Source organism: Hydra vulgaris, chromosome 11 (assembly GCF_038396675.1).
Source record: "Hydra vulgaris chromosome 11, alternate assembly HydraT2T_AEP".
Classification (NCBI taxonomy): domain Eukaryota; kingdom Metazoa; phylum Cnidaria; class Hydrozoa; order Anthoathecata; family Hydridae; genus Hydra; species Hydra vulgaris.
In genome coordinates this window covers 52,685,001-52,707,500 of record NC_088930.1, presented here as the reverse complement: position 1 = coordinate 52,707,500, position 22,500 = coordinate 52,685,001, and the positions used below count along the sequence as shown (strand labels likewise).

Here is a 22,500-nt window from a genome sequence, read left to right as displayed (position 1 = left end):
TTCCTTTCTTAATAACGGATTTATTTGTTTTTGACATGTTTATTCAAACTAAAAAGCAAGTAGTTTTTTTACTCGTACGCATACAACAAATATTAATAAATTAGTATCTTATGTTATTAGTAAATGTGTAACACATGTTACTTCACTTAGGTTACCAAGCGATTAAGGAGATTATTATAACTTTAGTTACATTTTATAGCTATGTAACAAAAAATTGCTAAGTTATAAATATAATTGTTTGAAATCGTTGTAAATTTCATCTAAATAACCACTAGAGAGTAATTAGCCGTTTACGTTGCAACAATGATTTCATAACTTGCGTTAGAGGCCCTAAGGGAATTGCACATTATAACTTTTAAACATCATAATTATATCATTTAGGAAAAGCGCACGAACTTTTATGTAAATTCTAAATGTAAGGTTTAAACTTACGTTATGCAAATTTAAAATAAAAAGTATTTAAACTAGTGTTGCTATCGACTTTGACTAAATCGACTAAAAGTCTACTAGTCGAAATTAGTCGACTTTGAAAAATCTAATAGCGGATCTAATCGACTTTGGATTATCTACTAATCGACTAAAAGTCGATTATGTCTAATAATAGTACTTATACATGCATTTCTTATATCTTTTTATTTGATTGAACATTATAAATCTTTTTAATTTTATTTTGTTTCTCAAAAGCAAATATGACTGTTAAATAGAATGTAGTTTTTTCAGAGCCGGAATATAATATTTGCCCACCTTCCTTTCATATTAAATTAAAAAATTAAAATATAGTATCCCCCTCAATCCCAACGACCTCTCTCCTAATCCAGCACTAAGTTTTTTGTTTACTCTGTTGAAGTTCTATTAAGGGTTTGAGGATTTCAGCAACTTCCAAAAAAATTACTTTTAGCTACCGGTACCGGTATCAGCGGTCACTTGAGAACAACTAAAAGTGCTCAAGAGTAACTTATAATACACTAAAAGTACCTTCACAACGTCTTCAGGTAATTATGTATGGTAACTAGAATTAAATTCCGCCTAAGTTAATAACTCGTAATGTTAACAGTAAGTAACTTGCCGAATCTTAGTTCTAACATAGTATCTAAAAAATAATATACAAACAACCAGGCCTGAAAAGAGGTTGGGAAAGATTCATTGGGTGTGTGTTTGTAAAAATAATATTATTTTCATCTTATTTTTGTATACTTTTTCTCTATTTTTACTATATTAAAATTTTATTTATATTATTTTTTCATTTCTTCAGTATTTTTATAAATAATAAATAATCAAAATTACAAATTTTTTTTTCGATATCCCAATTAATTTAAATCCAAAATATTGTTAGTTAGCTTTTGTATATCTGGGTTTACGACTGATCATTTAACGAGGGCTCCCCAAAAAATGGTTTTTCCGCATGCTTTTTGGCATTTGCCTTTTTATAGTCCAAAGATTTTTCCTGACGGCCCTGCATTATTAAACAACTTCATAACATATGACAATAATTATATTAAAAAACTTTATAGTTATGTGTTGTTTTTTTGTTGTTGCTTTTTTTAGTAGTCTTTGCATGTGATTATTAAAAAGATTTTCATACAATATCAATACGATATACAGTGCTGATCCGATCCGTTCTTTAACTAGGGCTCTAAAGATAATTAAATTGTGAGACCCTTCATATTTAAATAGTTTATTTTAAAACTTATATTTACTTTTATTTTACTATTTTAGACTTATATTTGTTTTGTATTTATCAAGAAATCAAAAGGACTTTTCCACAATATTAAATCATTTGGACCTAGCAAAATTTATCCTGCGTGGCGTTCATATTGTTTTGTTTCATTAATATTTAAGTTGTATAATTTAAAAACGTATAAAACAGACGTAAATTACTTTTTTTTTTTTATTACTCCCCCCCCCCCCCCCCTCACATTTTGACTAAATCGACTTTTAGTCGACTTTGTCGATTTCGAAAAAGTGTTAGTCGTTCAAACTATAATTTCAAAATATAATTTCAAAAATTTTAATATAAGTTCAAAAGTCGACTTTGGTTGACTTTTGAAAATATATTAGTCGACAGTCTTACTTTTTAATAACATCACTAGTTTAAATATAGTTTAACCAAATATAGTTTTGAATTTTATTTTGAATTAGAAGTTCAAATTTTTTTTCATTCAATATTGAATGAAGATGCTTTTAAGCACCTTTATTCAATAATTATTAAGTAAAAACTTGAATAAGTGAATAAGTAAAAATTTAAAAAATTATACGTTCAAAATTTACAATTTAAATTGTAAACAAAAACACTTAAGTAGCTTTTGCTGTAGGTAGGTTTTAATCACTTTGAGAGAGCTAATATTTTATATGAAACATTTCACCGTGTAGATGTAAGGGGTCATTAGCAAATTATGTCATGCAAAAAACTTTTTAGATCTCCCTCCTCCCTTTTCCACAAAATGTCACAAAGTATCAACCCCCTATCTTATCCTGAGGTTTCTAATCCCTGCAAAAGAACCATTGAGGTTCTAGTCCCTGCAAAATTATTTCGAAGCAAATTTTAGAATTTCGAAAGTGAAAAATTGTTTCGGTAATATTTTCAGAGTTTCGAAATCGCAAAAATATTTCGAAAGAAATTTTACAATTTCGAAAGTGAAAAATTGTTTCGGTAATATTTTCAGAATTTCGAAATCGCAAAAATATTTCGAAAGAAATTTTACAATTTCGAAAGTGAAAAATTGTTTCGGTAATATTTTCAGAATTTCGAAATTAAAATAATATTTCGAAGCAAATTTTACAATTTCGAAATGAAAAAATCGTTTCGATACAAAATTAATTAGTTTGAAATTATTTCGAACTTACCGAAACAAAAATAAAGTTTCGAAAACTTTTTTTTTTATCGAAAATTCAACTTTTGCTTTCGTGAACAACCTTAATTTTAATCCCACTTTTTTTAGCAGCATTTACAAAGGATAAAGCATCATAGCTTTCTATCCCTGTAAGCTTTCTATCCCTGTATAGCTTTGTATCCCTTAGCTGTAAATTGCTTTATCACATTTTTAATAGATGACTTAGTTAAATTAAATTCTATTGGGTTTTTGTAAAACTTATTATACAACTCTACAACTTTAGATTTTAATGCTTCAATCTTTTCATTAGTTGTTTTTTTAATTTTATCAGGAACAAAAGACATAATCCAATTTGCAATAGAATTATTATTTGATTCTTTTCGAGATATTGATGTATTAGTTGCAATATAATGTGTAGGAGTTAAAATTGTTGAAGATGATATATCTAGAATAGGATCATCTAGTATATTTCTCTGTTCTACTGATGTAGATAACGCTTCTAAAAATTCACTTTTTATCATTCTGTAATAATATTTAATTTTTCGCTTTTGTGCGATTTGTTTTAATTCTCTGACATTTTTATTTTCCATTTTTTATATAGCAAGATTTTTTTTTTAATTTTCGATTTCTTTAAATGATTTTTCAAAATAAAAAAATCTTGCCGTATTTTTATTATTAAAAATATTTACAAAGCACATGTAAATATTTTTTAAGCATTTTAATTTTTTTAATTTTTCAGACTTTAATATTTCAATCTTAAATCCATTATCAACTTTTCCATCACGTAATTCAAGATATCTCCATCCATGCTTAGTTTCACGCATAGCACTATATAATGATTTATATTTTTAATTAATCCTGTTTCCATGTTAGTTAATCTAAAAGTGACTGGTTTTTTCTTTATTGTTCTTAATCTTTCATATTTTGGATCTATTTCTTTTTCTTCTTTTTCAGGATTTTTTCTTGGTCTCCCAACTGGATTCTTCTCATTTACTTCTTTTACTGGATGCATTCTAGGTCTCCCAACTGCTCTTTTCTCATTTACTTCCTTAACTTTAGTCATAATAGATTCTTCATTTATTAACCCATTTTCCATAGCAATCATCAGCAATGTAGCGAGATTTTTTTGAAATATTATTTTCTTCTAATAAATTTTTTAAACTTTTCTTTGTATATTTCATTATTTTAATATATAAAGAAAAAAAATTTAAAAATATTCAAAAAACTTAATTTACAAAAAATTTAATAAACAACATCTATTTTATTCCCGTCTAATTGAAATTGTAACAATTTATTAGATACTACAACAGCATATGCATCAGTACTTGCTGGAACAGCTGAATTAAATGTTGCTTTATTTATTACATCTATTGTTGATGATTTTATTAATTCTGGTTGTTTACTAACATCAAAAACAAAGAGTGGGTGTAAATCTTTATAGTCAGAAGGATTTATATTGCTGTGTGTGATCAATTCATTCATTCCATAAAATTTTTCATTAAACACAGCTGCTTCTCTATAAGCTCTTGAAAATTGCTGATTTGGGAAGGATAAATTATAATCAATATAAGGGTATCTGTCTTGATTAAGCATAATGTACATATTTTTCAAGTCGAAATGATCAAATATTGAAGCATTAGCATTTTGGTCTCTACTCTTACTTGTTTGAAATGCGACAATAATGTATCTTGCTCTTTCAGGAGATGCTTTTACGCTCAATCTCCAAGAAAATGTAGTAGCTTGTGGAACAGATATAGTATCACACTGACGGGCTCGAAAACTTACTGGAAGTGTCACTTTTGATTCGATTTGATTATAATGTTTATACCTTTGTGTATCTGCTGGTAGCACATGTGGCATAAACAATGATATTTTATTAAGTTTAACTTTTGCTGCAGCTACACCAGCACGCTTAAAAATTGCGTTATCATCACTATCTCTTGCAAGAGATATTGTTTGTTTAAGCCCATAAATAACTTTGTTGTAATCATCAGAGAATCCAAAAATGTGTCTTAAAGGTACGCAAAATGAAAATGTTCCTTTTGTAGTTGGTTTCTGAATTATGTATGCTTGTCTTGCTGCAAACCCTGAGTTATCAGCAAGTACTGCTGATGTTGCAGTATATTTATACCACAACTAATTTAATCCTTGCGCTAATTGAAAGTCATTTGGGTGTTTAAGCATTCCTAACATTGTAGTTGATAATTGGTATGTTATTCGACTAAAAAAATGCATAATACCATTACTTGTAAGCGTCACTGCATCTGTATTAACATAAGCTGTTCCATCAGCTAATTTAACAAGTTGTCCTTCAAATAAGAGAAAAGCTTCAGATGGAAGTGTGTACGTACTTTGTAGCTCAACGTTGATTCTTATTTCTGTAGCACTATTTAGATTTGTACCAGTCATTGGCATTCAATTCATTGGCAATTCATGGAATCAAGTTTTTCAATTCTATTACCCACAGTTGGCATTTTTGTAAAATTTAATATTTCAGAAGTCGTCATTTTGTTTTTTTATATACAATATTAATTTTTTTTTTAATTGACAATTATTAAAACACTATATAAAAAGTTTAGCAAATATACTACGCAAGTCGAAGACCGCGTCCTCTTTTAAGTAGATCTTCTATTCTTATAGCATTTTCATTTGATACTTTTTTTACTGATCTTATTGCAGACCCCATCAATATTTTATTTATATTTGTTGTTATATCATCTGCATTATTTTTTTTTAGATCTTTCAGATCCATTATTATTAGATCTTTCAGATCCATATTATTAGATCTTTCAGATCCATTATTATTAGATCTTTCAGATCCATTATTATTAGATCTTTCAGATCCATTATTATTAGATCTTTCAAATCCATTATTATTAGATCTTTCAGATACATTATTAACCAGATCATTAGATCCAACCAAATTTGAAGTTATTTCATCAATTTTTTTATAAGGAACAGGTTGTGAAACTATTTTTGAAGATGCTTTATCAATTATTTGTTTTCCTTTTTCAACTGTAGCATTTCGAGCAGCTTTTATCGCTGATGTTGAAAGTTCTTTTCCTGCTGATTTTGCAGCAGTTATTGCAGTTTTTCCTAAATCAGTAGCAACCATCTTCTTCAACAAAGCTGATGATACTCTTAGTACATTTGACGCTTTTATTTGTTTAAATAAATCTCTTATACTTTCGAATATACCACTTCCTCCAATAGCATGTTTCTTTATATATCTCTTATTATGAACAATTAGCATTTTTATGTACTTTATATTTTTTTTATATGCACTGATATATTATAAATTATTTTGTATTGCTTTATACTGTGAACCATCTATTATACCTTGTCGTATTAATTCATCACAAATTGCAACAGCTTCGTTTCTTGCTCCAGTGTTACCTGTTTTCCATGTAGCTATAAGTAATTCAAGCATTTCAATTAATGCATCAGAATTATTAGGAAGAATTATAGTTTGTATGTTTGTTCCTATTCCTGTTCCTTTTAACTCATGCTTCTCATTTTTCTTTATATCTCTCCAAATAAGGGCTATTATTTCTCTGTATTTTCCACTACGAGACTTTTGTAAGGGTTTTCAATAGTAATTGCATCTGTTTGTATTAATATATATCGATATTTTTTAAGGCCATCTTCATATTATATTCCCTTATCAGGTTTAAACTTTGTTAACAACTCCCAAAGACCAGGAGTACCAAAATATGTTTCATCATCAATAACTACATTATCATCACTAATATGTATTGGCTTTTTTCCAATATAAAATATACCATCTTCATTTCGTATCCCAAATGTAGTATCTGTAGATTTTTTGGAATATTTCTGATTGGTTGGGAAAAGGCGCCAGATAATCCAACTTTGTTTATTGATTTCTTTGACACGATTTGATACAAACTGCCTCCATTTACGATTGTCATTAAGGATCCAATGCAGTGCTACTGAACTATCAAGCCAGCCGTATATCTCCATAACTGGGTGTCAACCTCGCTTTGATATGCGTGATTTGGCTGTAAACAATCCTTGAGTTACTTTGTTTCCTTGATGTACTACTACATATATTGCACTGCAGCAGCCATCTTTGCTTGCATCACCAAATCCATGTATTTTAATCTTTTTTATTATATGATTCATTTCCAATACAGGAAAGTTCGAGTGCCATTTGTGAGGCTGGAATCCGCCTTTGTTGAATAAATGAATTGGTGTTTGTTTCAACTTTTCGACACAGTCCAGGTCAACTTCCCTAGTGATTATATCATCAACATATATGCCCTTGTTGATTATCTGAATTTCATTCTTTTTATGCGGATAATGTTTTTCATATGTCAATAAATGTTGCTTGATTACTCCTCCAAGAATAAAGGGACTAGATGCACAGCCAAACGGGATTCGAGTAAATCTTAGAGTTATTACTTCTTTACTTTTCAAGTCCGATATCCAATAAAAACGGAAAACATCACGATCTTTATTATCAACTCTTATTTGTAGAAAGGCTTTTTTAATGTCTCCAGTAAGACAAACAATCTTTTTTGCAATCTGTAATATTTTGCAAAGTCAACCAACGACTGTTACAAAGAACTATATAGCTTGGATGTTCTTGGCCTAAAATATCAAAGCGAAGGGAATCAAAATGAAGTATATGAAGAATTTAAAGAACAGCTACAACAAGCTCCATGATGCATCATTTAACTTTAACTTGTCGTGTCTTATCCTTTGATATGGTTCTGCATTGGTATGAAAATCTTTTATCTTCTAAAAAGTGGAATCCCAACGAGGTGCAATGTCTATACGAGGCTTTTTTAGATTTTTATATGTTTGAATATATGCTACTTTTTTGAATTCAATAGCAACCTTTCTTATATTATTGAATGCATCTTCAAACATTGACGTTACGTCCTTGGCAGCTAGCTGACACACATGTGCGCCACAAAACATGGGTAAACAAACAACCCTACCGATTTTTCAATGCAAACAGTGTGGGCTTCATTATTTTCCTTCTTCATTCTCTAAAGCGCCAATATCAATTTTTTCGTCTTCGAAATCTATAAATTCGTCACCATAAATTTTAAAGGATTACTTTCATTTGATCTTGTGCATTTTGGAGAATATTTGAAGCCTTCAGCATATTCTTTCCCTGATCTGTGCAAGTTGTGTAGATATCAATAGCACATTTTCTAATCACATTTTCCAATTGAGCAGCCAAAATTTCGCTAAACTGTCGACCTTCTTGAGTAATTATGCCTAAGGTTCTGTCAACTATTTCCCCGTCCTTGGTATATCTGCAACTAACTCCAAACACGTTTCTTCCATATCGCGACGCACTATCAAACATCAACGACATAAGAACATTTGCAGTTTCTTCTCTTATTAGCGAAAAAATATTTTCACATGCATGTTGAATGTAGCGTTTCATGCTGTGACGATTTTTAAAAATATTGAATTTTTTGAGTGCATTTTTTACTAAAGACATTTGTCCGATTTCTTCAGCTGATGCTAAAGACAAGTTACGGCGCATCATTAATCGAATCATTTCTCTAATTAATTGATTTACATCAACTTCTAGCTTGATTCGTTTAATTAATTGAATTTCATCGTCATTTCGATGCCTTGTAGCTGGGGTAGCTTCAACTAATTCAATTTCATCGGCTTTTTCTTTGTGTTTTCGAAGAAGGTGATCTTTGAGGTTACTTAATTTGCCTTTGTAACATTTTTTGCACATTTTACATTTTCCTCCTTCTTTATTTATTTCAAATTAAGTTTTCACTTGTTCATTTAATAAATTATTCTCCATTTTTGACTTTAAATCTTAAGGAAAACGAAATAAATAATTATTAAGATATATATTTCACTTAAAACATTTTATGCAAGTTTATGGCAGTTAACTATGCAATTATAATGCAATTGTCTGTTTTTTTAATGATAAATATATCATAACTATTATAACTATAAGTATATTATTCGTAATTAGTTATAAATTATTAGAATCTTTTGAATTCAATTTTTCATAATGAAACCTTTTTCAAGATCAACTATTACTTAAAAATAACTGATAATGTTTTTTTTCTATTATTATTTTAATCAAAAGAATAATTTTAAGTTTAGTCATAGTAATAAAAACCACTTTCAGTAATAAAAACTCAGTTTGAGATGGTTTTTAAATTCTTATAAAGGAAATCGCCAATACTAATCGATACTAATCAATAGGGATGACAAATTTACTTACTTATTTTTTTACTTACCGTGTAAGTAACTTATTTTTATGAAACGACTTTTACTTTTCAAAGTAAGATTTTTTACTTTCAAAAAAAAGGTATGTAAAAGAAGATTACATCAAAAAGTAATTTACTTTGACACGTAAAAGTAAGTCACGTGAAAAAGCTACTTTACTTTTACATTTAAAAGTTAATAATTTTGAAAATTACATTACATAATATAAAAGTTCCTCAACTGTAATTTACATTTACCTATAAAAGTAACTAATTAAAAAAAAATTATATTATAAAGTAACTTGAAAAAAATTATATTATAATGTAAATTACATAAAAATAATATGCTACCAAATGTAAATTAAATTTACAAATAAAATAATATTTTTTAAGTAGGAATTTTTTATTTTAAAAGTAATAACAAATCATTATTAAGAATAAATTACATCAGAGCCGGAACCAGCTTTTTTTGGTCTTTGAGATAGCTAACTTCCAGACATGGAGCAAAATTGGAGGCTGGGAACAAAAATGCCCCAAATTTTGTGCCCCCCTGCCCCAAACGTGAAAGCAACAAGTTGATAAAATATTATTTGTACTGTTTTTAACTAGACTAATATTCATCGATAAATTTTAAATTTCATAGTAAATTATTTTAGCTTTCAAAAATTATGACCATATAAAGTTTAAACCCCCCCCCCCTCAATTTGAGGGGGTTATACATATTATATGGTCATTATTTTTGAACGCTGAAAGATAATACTATGAAACTTAAAATTTATCGATGAATATAAGTCTAGTTGAGAACAGTACAAAAAATATTTCATCAACTTGTTGCTCTCACGTTTAGGGCAGGTGGCACAAAATTTGGGGCTTTTTTGTTCCCAGCCTCCAATCATCGCAATTTTTTGCTAAGCATTTTTATTTGACATAAGTATAAACATATAAATGTTTGGCATTTGCTCCATGTCTGGAAGTTAGCTATCTCAAAGACCAAAAAAAGCTGGTTCCGGCTCTGTACTTAAAATAAAATTTAAATTAGTTAAGCTTACATTTTATATAAATTGTAAAGTAAATTAAAAGTAACTTATATAAAGTAAGCAAATAACTTTGACATGATCTTGTTTAAAAGAAATGCAAAAAAGTAAAACTTTAAAGGCACAAACATTTAGTTTGCGGCAACATTCGATTTGCGCGGTTTTAGGTATTTCTTCCCTGTAAAGTTTGAATATATCAATAATAGGTTTCCACCCATGATTAAAACCCTCTCTAATTTCGGTCCATGATAGTTTTAACTATTATAACCCTTCTCTGAATCAAACCGTCTCAAAAATGTTCACTCTCTGGCCAACCATTCGAAAGGTCTGGAATTTAGACAAAGCTAAAATAAGGCATTTAGCAGAAGGCGCATATACCCATGAAAGGGTAGTTTATTATAAAAGAAAATAATTGGCGTTATTGTTAGTCTTTTTTTACAACTTTTTTGCGTAAATGCATTTATTATTTAAAAACTAAGGAGGGAAAGTTTAAACTTGTCCTGAATTATAGGAGCTATAATACCATGGCCTGAAGATTAAGGAGCCCCTGAAGATTAAGGAGCCGAACGAAGATTAAGGAGCCGAACGAAGATTAAGGAGCCGAAGATTAAGGAGCAAAGATTAAGGAGCGAAGATTAAAGAGCCCCCTGAAGATTAAGGAGCCCCCGAAGATTAAAGAGCCCCCTGAAGATTAAAGACCCCCTGAAGATTAAAGACCTCCTGAAGATTAAAGAGCCCCCGAAGATTAAGGAGCCCCCTGAAGATTAAGGAGCCGAACTTTATTAAGAGGACTCATTATTTTTGTAAAGATTTTTCACCACTTTGATGCAAAAAAAGTCCACCTGCTTAAGAATATCCTTTGACTCTAAAAGTCTTATATCTTTATCTGCGTGTAATATCAGTGGCCTTGCTACCGCAAGGCCAATATAAGCAAAACTTACGGTCCAACAAGCAACTAAACCAAGAACCGCAAGGTTCCGAAGCTTTAAGATATATTTAAATAGTTTTTTTTGTTTTTTTGTTTTAGAAAAGTTATCGCTCCAGAGAAACAGTAGTTGGGCACCTTGGCCACGTATGACTAATAACAAAATACACTTTGCTTGGCCGCTGTGTAATATACCTATATCCCGAGCTGTAGCGTAAAAACGATCTTGAGTAGATAAAGAAATAAAAATTGTGGTGATTAGAGCCTGGATACAAAAATACCCTTAAACATTTACCATCCCTACTACAAATGTGAGGGCAACAAATTAGTAATTTTTATTGTTTATGTTTTCTTACACTAAGTTTACATCCTCGCCAAATGAAGTGGTTGTTTCAATCTTTTTCTAAACATTCTTATGTGATAAGCAAGAACACATTTAAGTTTGGTACTTAAGTATGTTTTTGTTTATACCGCAACATTGCATAATTTTAAAGAAAATTTAATTTGAAATCTTATAAAAACCATTTTGACCAAAATTATTGCGTTTACATAATTATATTAATAATACGTCTCATAATTTACGAACGTAAATTTTAAGATGTAATATTGATGTAATTATTAAAGACATCATTGTGTTATTGGTTATTTGGTTATCCATAAAGTCTTTAAATGGTTCAATGTGGTTTTTAACAACACATTAAAAGATTTTTAGAAAACCTCATTTATACGTAACTATATAATAATATTATTAGTTAAAGAAGAGGCTATTGATTAATTAATTGTAATTGGTTTGTTGATAAAAGGAACCGTCGTATGTACAAATTGTAAAACTTTTTTACATTTTCCTAAACATTCTAATGCAATATAAACAAGAACATACTTGAGTTTGGCACTTAAGTATGTTTTATTTACCAAAAGTTTTTCATAATGATAATATTACATCTCAGAGTTTACGCAAATAGACATCATTATATTATTGGTTACCATAAAGTCTTTAAATGAGTTTTTAACGACACATTTAAAAACCTCATTTGTACGTAGCTATTAAAAATACTATTAGTTAAAGATGCTGTTGATTAAGTAATTTTAATAGGTTTTAATAGGTTTGGCAATACTTGTATTTAAATCCATTTAAAGTTAAATAATGTATTTTGTTTAATTTATATTTTCATGGATAAAATTTTTTTAAACCTTTTTATTTATATGTTTAAAAAAAAAATATTCAAATTTTCTGTTATTTATGCAATATTTCTTCTGTTTTAGTATGTTATTTTAGAAAAAGATTCACCTTTTTCTAAAATAACATACCAAAAACAGGAGAATTTGGTACTTCAGATACATATATTTTAATTTTTAGATATATTTTCAAAAAATACAAAACTATAATTGTCAACTAAAATAAGGTTATTAAACTCAAACTTCAGAAAAACAAATGATCATCAGTTTTTAATGACAAGTTTTTAATGTCTTTATTATGTACGGATATTTAGAGGCTTGGCAATAGGATTATTTTTGTCTTCTTCTTTTCCCCGCCTTTCGTATATTTTACAAAAGAAAATTAATAATTTGTAACGGCAAATTAAAAAAATAAAATATTATAAAAATTAAAAATCCATCACTGTATTATAGAATGTCTTTATATAATAATAAAAAAAAAAACCAATGACGAAATTATATTTGAAAAAAAAATTAATTTGAAAATTATCAAATCCCATTTAAATCACCTAAATAATTGGAGAGGTTGCTCAAAATTTATATTTTCATAGTTTTTGAACATTAAGAGATTATTGCATGACATTAGAGACTTGTTAATGAACTTAAACTTAGTTTAAAATGTTAAAAAAATGTATTTATAAATGTTATAAACTCATCACTCTCACACCAATGGCATAAAAAGAAAGTCAACATTTTTAAGGGTTTATTTTTAGCAGACTCCGATTATCGCAATACTTTTGAAAAGCTTTACATAAACATGAATATATAAATGTTTGAAGTTAGCTTCATGTCGTTACATAAAGTTAAATTCTCAAACAAAAACAAAAAGCTTCCTTCGGGCCTGATTTTAAATATGTGATTAGAATCTGGTTGTTTAAATATGGTGATTTGCACTTTTGTTATTTTTTTACTTTAAATTTTTTGAAAATTTAAAAGAAAAAAAAGTAACAAAAATTTACTGAAAAAAAAAAGAATTTGATTTTATTTCATCTGTATGATAAAACAACATTAAGACAATTTTCTTCACAACCGACCATATAATTTTAAACTTGAAAATGTGCTTTTTTGAACCATCCTACTAAATACGCTATATTAAATAAATTAAAATAAGCGGTTTTTGCGGTTATAAAAAGTTATACATTTTTTTTCATTTACATTTATACTTTTTTAACTTTAATTTTTTTTTTCAAATTACTCTTGATGTTAATTACATCAGTTGTTTGAAAGTTTTTTTTTGAAAGACAGTCTGGTTTAATGTTCTTGCTTTGGAAATGGCTCTACATTTTGCAATTTTATTCTAAGTTTTGTATTTTGGCTTGTTTTATTCAGCGTGGTTGTTAAAAACCAATCTAACCAAAAAAAGTTATTTCTGGAAATGACCAACTCGAATAATTGTTAGATAATAGAATAATAAAGGAATATTTGTTTTCTGAAATGGGCTAATTGAATTTAGTTCATTCCAGACAACAGTTTTATGAATAGCTATTAATAAATAAACAAAAAGAAATTAATTTTAATTTCTGAGTGGCTGTTTCGACCAGAGCTGACCAGTGCCGTCCCGAATGGGGGTGAGGGGGTATCCCCCACCCCAAAGCTATTATATATGCATTTGAGTTAGCACATTTGTACATTTAGTTGGCAAGTTTTGAAGTATTGTTGGCAAATATCAAATATCGAGGACCCTTTTTTTTGTGTGCGTGTGTGTCTCTAGTTGGCAAAAAACACATACGAGCCCCCTCCCCAATCAGAGACCTCTTCGGGACGGCTCTGATAACAACCACACTGAATAAGAGAAGCGAAAAGCAGCAGCATAACTACAAATATGCCCGGCTCATTTACGGTAAATTTTTATCAGGGCCACTAACTTATTTCCTCCCGAAAAAAATTAATACTCAAACAAATAAATCAAAAAAATGTTTTCAAAGCTTTTATGCAAAAAATCTTTCTTTCTAAAAAGTTATAAACCAAAACTTTAAAGAAAAATAAAATAATAAAGAAAAAAAGTAACGGTACGACTTCCTTGCCCAGGAAACAAATTTAACATGCGCGTTCATCGGGACTACACAAATGCTGTCAAGATGAAGTAAAATCAAAGTAAAGCCGGAATAATAAAGTAAAATTAAAAAAAAAAAAGATTCAAAAAAGGGGAGTTCTCCCCAGTGCTCTGAAAACAATTTCAACTTGTACTTTTATTAAGTTTACACAAATGCTGGAAGGTTTACACATGCATAAATTACCCATAGCTTAGAAATTATGCCCCCTTTCCCCCATCTTCCCCCGACAAACTTTCATTATGGCCATTAACTTAATCTGCTAAACAAACAAAAAGAAATAAAAAATCAATGATTATTTAGCAGCCCCTATTAGTACTCATGCGACAGGGAGCCCGTCTCTATACTACTAGTATAGGCTATATTTGCCCCTAATTATAATAGAACTACCATTTACGATGTACATGAAAAAAAACAGGCAGTAGATTTGAATACGCTACCTATCTCAAAATTTATGTTAAATCAACATGAAATGGCTGTTCTTTGAGAATGTAAATAATATAACTTACTTTTTACTTACTTACCAAGTAAAGTATAAAATTTCAAAGCGAAAAATTACTTTTATTTGTAAAAGTAAACAACAATTTTTTTCAAATTACTTTTGTGTAAGCTGTTTTTGCTAATTACTTACTTTTAAACGTAAAAGTAATTTGTTGTTACGATGTAGTTTTGTTTTGTAAAGTAAGTGTTATGTCTTTTAAATATTATATTTACGTAAGTTTATTTCATAAATAAAATTTTTTATATTTAAAAGTAAATTACTTTTCGATGTAAATTTTTTACGTAATTATAACCAAAATTACTTTTTAAAATGGTTTACTTTACATAACTTAACATTAAAAGTAAAACATTTACAAGTAAAACTAAAAATGTAAATAACTTTTACTTGTAAAAGTAAATTACTTTTTAAAGTAACACTTACTCATTTAAAAAACTTAACTTAATTAAGTAATTAAGTTTTACGCGTTATATAATTTATGTAAAAAAAACGAATTACTTTTGAAAGTAAGTAAATTATATATTTTTATATGAGTTATGTAAAATAATTTACGCGTAAAAGTAATTCGCGTTTTTACATCAAAATAGACTGATTTAGAAACTGTGACGTATTATAAAACGCCGTTGTAAAACCGCGGTCTCGTTGTCTCATTTTATTTTTAATCTGATTTAGAAAAGTTTACAAACGGGAACGTTTTGATTATTCATAAAAAAACAAACTAATTGGATGTTTTTGTTTACGTTGAAAAAAATAAAAACGAACTTAAATTTTTTCAAGTTTTTTGTTTTATTTTAAATAGTGTTAAATTTTGTTTTTAAAATATATATATTTTAATATATATATATATATATATATATATATATATATATATATATATATATATATATATATATATATATATACATATATATGTAGTAATAATAATAATAATAATAATAATAATAATAATAATAATAATAATAATAATAATAATAATAATAATATATATATATATATATGTTATTATTTATTTTTTCTTGGGTTTTGTTTATATTCAAGTGCGTTAGTCTTTGTTTTATTCTAATCCACTTTATTTTACCCATTGTATATTTATTATATTGGCCCTTGAGCCTGTCAATAAATTTTGATTGATTGATTGATACATACATAAAGTTATTAGTAAAAATATCAAACTGAAATATGGCTCCAATAAACGGCCTTAAAACGGCAAGAGACACGATGTTAATTGCATATTCAGAGGACATATTAGATGATTGTGAATTCGCACTGCTCTATAAACTAAACTATTCAAGAGATATATATCCTCACTGGGACTACAATAAGTTTAACCTATCGTTGTTGGATGATGCACAGTGTTGGACCGATCTACGTGTTCGTAAAATTGATCTTTTGCTAAATTGCGTAAATTTGATCATTTGCTAAATATTTTCAGGTTACCTGATGTAATAAAATGCTCCCAAGGAACAATCTGTAGAGGAATAGAAGCCTTATGCTTAAAAGATTAGCATTTCCATGTCGCTATACTGATATGGCAAATACGTTTAGAAGGAACCCTACAGAAATTTGTCTGATATTTAACACAGTAATTGATCATGTTTACAATTTGCATAGTCATAAACTATTACTTTGGGATCAACCAATGTTACAATCAAACAAACTTCAAGAGTTTGCTGATTATATTCATCGAAAAGAGGCACCCCTTAATAACTGTTTTGGTTTTATCGATGGAACTGTTCGTAGAATTGCTAGGCCTAAAACAAATCAAAGAATTGTCTATAATGGTCATAAGAGTGTCCATGCACTGAAATTTCAGTGTTGTAGTTCCCAATGGCATGATAGCAAACTTAGCTGGTCCTTTTAAGGGTAAAAAACATGATAGCACTATGCTATAAGAATCTGGTTTATTGCCACAGTTGCAGGAGTTTGCATGGCATGATGGGAGTTCTTTATGCTTATATGGCGACCCAGCCTATCCACTTCGAGTACACCTGCTAGCACCATACAGAAATATGAATGTTACGCCAGACCAACTTGCATTTAACAAAGCTATGAGTGCACAGCGTGTTAGTGTTGAGTGGGTATTTGGTTTAATGACAAATTATTTTAAATTCATAGATTTTAAACAGTCTCAAAAACTTGGCTTAAGTCCTATTGGAAAGGTATATATAGTTTGTTCATTGTTACAAAATAAACACACTTGCCTCTATGGGAACATTGTTTCAGATTATTTTGGTTTGGAAGCTCCCTCCCTACAAGAGTATTTTCAATAACTTAATTTCAAATCATATTGATACTTCCTAACTTATTAATAGTATTGCCTGTTGTAAATCTTATAGATAGTTATTGATAGTCTTGTTTAACTTTCATGATTCTTTAAAATATACAAATAAAGTAACAAAAATAATTATTTATTCCAAAAAGAAAATGCAAACAATAGTTTTGCTTAACAAAAATGTAGAGTTTATTAAAAATAAAAACTAATTTCTTTTTTCTATTAACATTTTTAATATTTCTATTTGTTGAGCTAACATATGATTAAACATATTTTGAATATTATTTTGTTGTTGCTGGGCAAGAACTCTTGCTTCAGCTCTTTCTTCTCGCTCAATGCACCTATTTTCCTTATCTACTTCCATTTTTTCACACAAAAATGTCAATGTATCACTTGATGATCTGTGAGAAGATATCAGAGACTTGTCTTCAATATCAAGGGCCTTTCACTTCCTTGTTTCCCTAAAAGGCTCCATAGCAGTATTTCTTATATCTAAAGCTTTCATACGATCTTTATCTACTGCATTTTTTCTTTCTTTAGATTTTTCATCTTTCTGAGCATCTGTGTCATCACTGATTTCAATTAATTCTTCAACCAAAATATCATATTCAGTTATTTCTTCTCCGCCTTCACCAGAAAGTTTTTTTTCCTTGTTCGCCTGAACACGATGCTTTTTCATATTAATCAATAATCGATCTCGTACTCCTTTGCTTGTAACACAGAAACCATTTTTGTTTAATGAGTCAGAAACCAGCTGCCACAGCTGCCCACGTTCTTTACTTCCAGGCTTTTGTATTAAAACACCTAAAGCTGCCACTTCTCTCATTATCATTATATCTTTATCAATATTCCACTGCATACATGTTCTAAATAAAAACAGTTAGTTAATGTTTATGCTAATTCGAGTCAAATCCTGATCATAAATTGATTGATAAATTTTGATAAACATTGATATTTTCATATTGTATTTGTATCAAATGTAGTTTATAAAGTTTATATATTTATAATTGATATATATATATATATATATATATATATATATATATATATATATATATATATATATATATATATATATATATATAAATTAATTATATATATATTAATTTAATTTATTATTGCTCTGTTCTTTTAAAACATTAAGCACTCCGTTTGTAGAATACACTAACATAATTTATATATATATATATATATATATATATATATATATATATATATATATATATATATACATATATATATATATATATATATATATATATATATATATATATACATATATATATATATATATATATATATATATATATATATATATATATATACATATATATATATATATATATACATATATATATATATATATACATATATATATATACATATATATATATACATATATATATATATATATATATATATATATATATATATATATATATATATATATATATATATATGTAAATTATGTTAGTGTATTTTACAAATAGAGTGCTCAATGTTCTTAAAGAACAGAGCAATAATTAATTAGTAAAAAACACTTATCTAACTTTTATCTTCGACTTGGAGTTTCACCATTGCTGGATCATCGAGTAACTCTTCCTGATGATCCAGCAATGGTGAAACTCCAAGTCGAAGATAAAAGTTAGATAAGTGTTTTTTACTAATTAATTTATATATATATATATATATATATATATATATATATATATATATATATATATATATATATATATATATACATATATACATATAACTTATGAAATTATATATCAAATATAAATATGTAATTTATATAAACTATATTTGGTACAAATACAATATGTAAATATCAAGCTATTTGATATATATTCAAATATAATTATATATTGCATGCGATATATAATTATATTTGCATAAAATATCATCACAATTTTATTACATCAATGTAAAAATATATTACCAAGTAAATTAGCAATAAAGGTTGAAAAATCTTACAAAACAACAATTTACCTTTTTTGGTTTGAAATTGATAAAGAATATGCAGTATGTGAATTTAATTTCGATAAAGAAGATATAATTTCTGAATTTAAACTCGATGAATTACATGCAATATCCATTTTTAATAAGCCGTTTTGTAGAAGATGCGGAAATGGTACTTATGAGGTTGAGAACGCGACTTCAAAAAATCAAAACGTTAAAAATTATTCTGCACCAGTCTTATTTTGGGATTTCCCAAGCACTTTTAACGTTCCCGTCTTGTTTTCTAAATCAGCTTAATAAGTAAAAGTGCCATCCCTACTAATCAATACTATCAAATACTATCAAATGATGCGTCAATACTAGTTAATATTAGTCAATACTATCAAACGATACATCGCTAAAAAGGGCAGAAAAAGATCTTTATGAAACAACTAATGTTTGTTTATAGGGATTAAAATAAAAGTCCAACGAAGCAAAAAAGCAACAAATTTGTTAGACTATTTTCACTTTACTTTTTAAATTAAGCTAAAATGCGCAATTAATTTGTTAGATAGATTTTTTTTTCAAGAATATCAAACAGCAAATATGTCAGACATAAAATTATGTCAAAATATGTCCGTAGAAAGTCTGACATATTTTATGTCAGCAGAATATAATTCAGACATAAAATTATGTCAAAATATGTCAATAGAAAATATGTCTGACATATTTTATGTCAGCAGAAAATAATTCAGACATAAAATTATGTCAAAATATGTCCATAGAAAATATGTCTGACATATTTTATGTCAGCAGAAAATAATTCAGACATAAAGTTATGTCAAAATATGTCCATAGAAAACATGTCTGACATATTTTATGTCAGCAGAAAATAATTCAGACATTAAATTATGTCAAAATATGTCGATAGAAAGTATGTGGGGCATATTTCATGTCAGCAAAAAATATGTCTCAGACATATTTGGCAGATAACAACCCTGGATACAGCCAATGTTTCTAGTTTCGTTATGTTGGAAGTGTTTTTCCAATTGATTTTTGTGCTCCCAATTATTGTGGGGTTTTGAATTTTCTTTTCGGATATTATTTCTTGGTCGTCCAACAGATGATTTTCGTAACGTGTATTCACGTAGAGCTTCAATTAGCTGTTCAAAGCCCCATTCCTACCCTTTTGGATCTGTTCGGATAATATCATCTTTAACAGGGCCATGTTTGTTGAGAGTTTTGCGTATCAGTATTTCTGCTGTCTCCAATTTGTTTAAAGTTTTCAACGAGTTTATGCTTACATTTAATTTTCTGTAAAAATTATGTATTTGATCCACGTTAGTATTTTTTATGTAGGGAAGATCCATGATATCACGACCATGCTGGCGAATAATTTCAGAATTGATTCCATATTTTTGATTTAGAATAATTTTATATCGTTATTGTTCAATGATATGCGTATTTCAGACCAAGTCGCTCAACTTTTGTTAATGCTAGTTCCAATTTCCTTGATAGTGTAGCGATTGGATCTTCGCGTTGCTTAGGAGGCATTTTAAATTCTTTTGTAATCTTTGATTCCTTACGTCAGTTGATAGCTTGTAGAGTGTTTAGTAGATTCCAGTGTCCTGGCATGGTCGCCACTTTGTGTTGTGAATATTTCTTTGTTTTTAACTGACTAAGGAAGATCGACTCAATGCATTTTTTGAACTTGTTTTTATATATTCTTATTATGAAAACAGCGTTATTTATACTAAATCTGACAGTTGGCAATTATCAGTAACTAAAATTAAGATAATAACTACCAACTTCCTACCATATGTTAATTACTGTAAAAATACTAGACGTCATCGCGTGGTTTAACAAATGTTTATGACAGCATACATTAAATCTTTTATTTGTTTAACTGATTCGGTTCTAGATGGCGGTTCTATATTATTCGACTGTAACAAGTTTTAACAACTTAATTAAAAAAATTCGATCCAAAAAATTTGACTGTAAATGATTCTATCCTAACATAGAAAGTTTAAATTCGATTTTAAATAGCTTCGATCAATAAAAAATTCGATCGTCTCATCCTATTCTATTTAAATTCGGTTCTGACATTGAACACGGTTAAAACACCGTCTTTGAACAAAATCGCATAGTTTTTAAATAAACTCGACTCATCCAGCCTGCTTCTATGACCAACAAGCCCTGGTCTACCCTATGATGCGCAAAAATAAAAAATATATCAATATATATAAATCTTTAAGAATGTTAATAACTAATAAAAAAAAGCAAATTGGACTTTGCGTCTTAACCGGCCTTACTCTGCACCTCAATCGGCTTCGAGACAAAAAACCCATCAGATCCTTTCACGGTGACCTTGTTTGTATGAACGATACTTAATTTTAATACTGAAATTTATTTATACACAATTCATTAAAAAAATATACCATTGTTTTTTTGTTGAAATTTATTTATATACAGTTCAATAAAAAAAATATACCACAATATTTTTTAAGAATTTTGTTTTATGAAAAAAAAACACATATCCATTGAAGTTAATCAAATTCGCAGTCAAAACCGATATGTTTATAAATAACATTAAGTAGTCCAGAGTAATGACTTCACGCAGATAGAGACTCACTGTCAAAGCCGATATGTTTATATATAACATTAGAGGTAGTCCAGACTGTCGACTTCACACAGATCAGATGTGAAAATGAAAATTTTCTTGAACATTTGAAAGAATTTTTTACAAACTTCTCTTACTAAATCTTCTTTTTAGATGTCTTGCTTGAACATGAAGTACAAAAAGGCACCTATACATAAAAAAGGTTTACAATTCAAGCTTAACACACAGGTTTAAATTCAACCTTTTTTACTTCAATTATTAAAACATTGTTCAAAGCAACTACGAATTAAACTAAAAATATTTTTAATCATAATATTTTTTAATTATACAAAAACATTCTCGTTTTTATTTAATTATAGTCTAAGGGGGAGAGGGGGGTGTTGGAAATTACACAAATCAAATTAAAATATGCAACATCTTTTTTAGCGATTAAACCCTAATCTGGAATAGTTTGCAAAGTTGGTTGACGTTTTATAATGTGACGTAGTTACAAATTGGTTGATATTTTTTGATATAAAAACCTTAACAATTTTAGCTCTGTGTGTGTTGAGGAGTCTAATTATAAAACAACTCTCGAAACAAATTAAACAAGAAATTTAGTCTAATTTTTTTGTGCTAAAATATTACTACTTATAATACATAAAAATGTTTTATATTAGATATTTATATTAGATTATTTATATTAGATAAGATTTTTAAAATAATTAATTGTATCATAATATTTATTATAATAAAGTTAAAAATAAAGTTTTTCTTTTGATAATTTACATAATGACAAAAAATAGGTTTCAATACTCTTAATAACTACTGTTATCAATTAAAGTTGCGAGAAAAGTTACATTTTCTTGCAACGCTACCATTTACTTACGCTTATTTAATGTTATTACAAGGATTGCT

At 27.9% G+C, this 22,500-nt stretch overlaps 3 protein-coding genes across 4 annotated transcripts in view; all 3 read right to left on the bottom strand.

Annotated features, from left to right (window-relative positions):
• Nucleotides 1–4,073: 4,073 nt before the first annotated feature.
• LOC136087131 (uncharacterized) lies at nt 4,074–5,246 on the bottom strand. The gene is made up of 2 exons (XM_065809637.1): nt 5,072–5,246; nt 4,074–4,936 (listed from the first exon to the last, which is right to left on the bottom strand). The coding sequence occupies exons 1-2, from the start codon at nt 5,244–5,246 to the stop codon at nt 4,074–4,076; spliced, it is 1,038 nt and encodes a 345-aa protein (XP_065665709.1).
• Nucleotides 5,247–17,162: 11,916 nt separating this feature from the next.
• LOC136086749 (uncharacterized) lies at nt 17,163–19,214 on the bottom strand. The gene is made up of 2 exons (XM_065809180.1): nt 19,035–19,214; nt 17,163–17,908 (listed from the first exon to the last, which is right to left on the bottom strand). Exons 1-2 carry the CDS (start codon nt 19,139–19,141, stop codon nt 17,488–17,490), a joined length of 528 nt encoding a protein of 175 aa, XP_065665252.1. The 5' UTR covers nt 19,142–19,214; the 3' UTR covers nt 17,163–17,487.
• A 2,160-nt stretch (nt 19,215–21,374) lies between these two features.
• Nucleotides 21,375–22,500, bottom strand: part of LOC101238687 (vacuolar protein sorting-associated protein 41 homolog) — a 130,957-nt gene continuing 129,831 nt past the window's right edge. For both annotated transcript variants that reach the window (XM_065809179.1, XM_065809178.1), the window contains one exon: nt 21,375–21,790. In XM_065809179.1, coding sequence (XP_065665251.1) covers nt 21,740–21,790 — 51 coding nt within the window. In that variant the 3' untranslated portion in view covers nt 21,375–21,739. The remainder of the gene's footprint in view (nt 21,791–22,500) is intronic.

Excerpts from the sequence above, each read along its gene's own strand:
- LOC136087131 (XM_065809637.1), bottom strand. The coding sequence starts at position 5,246 with ATGCCAATGACTGGTACAAATCTAAATAGTGCTACAGAAATAAGAATC. Across the intron at positions 4,937-5,071 it reads AGTGACGCTTACAAGTAATG|TACTTGCTGATAACTCAGGG; the intron begins GTATTATGCATT and ends CAACATCAGCAG.
- LOC136086749 (XM_065809180.1), bottom strand. The coding sequence starts at position 19,141 with ATGGATATTGCATGTAATTCATCGAGTTTAAATTCAGAAATTATATCT. Across the intron at positions 17,909-19,034 it reads TCAATTTCAAACCAAAAAAG|AACATGTATGCAGTGGAATA; the intron begins GTAAATTGTTGT and ends GTTTTTATTTAG.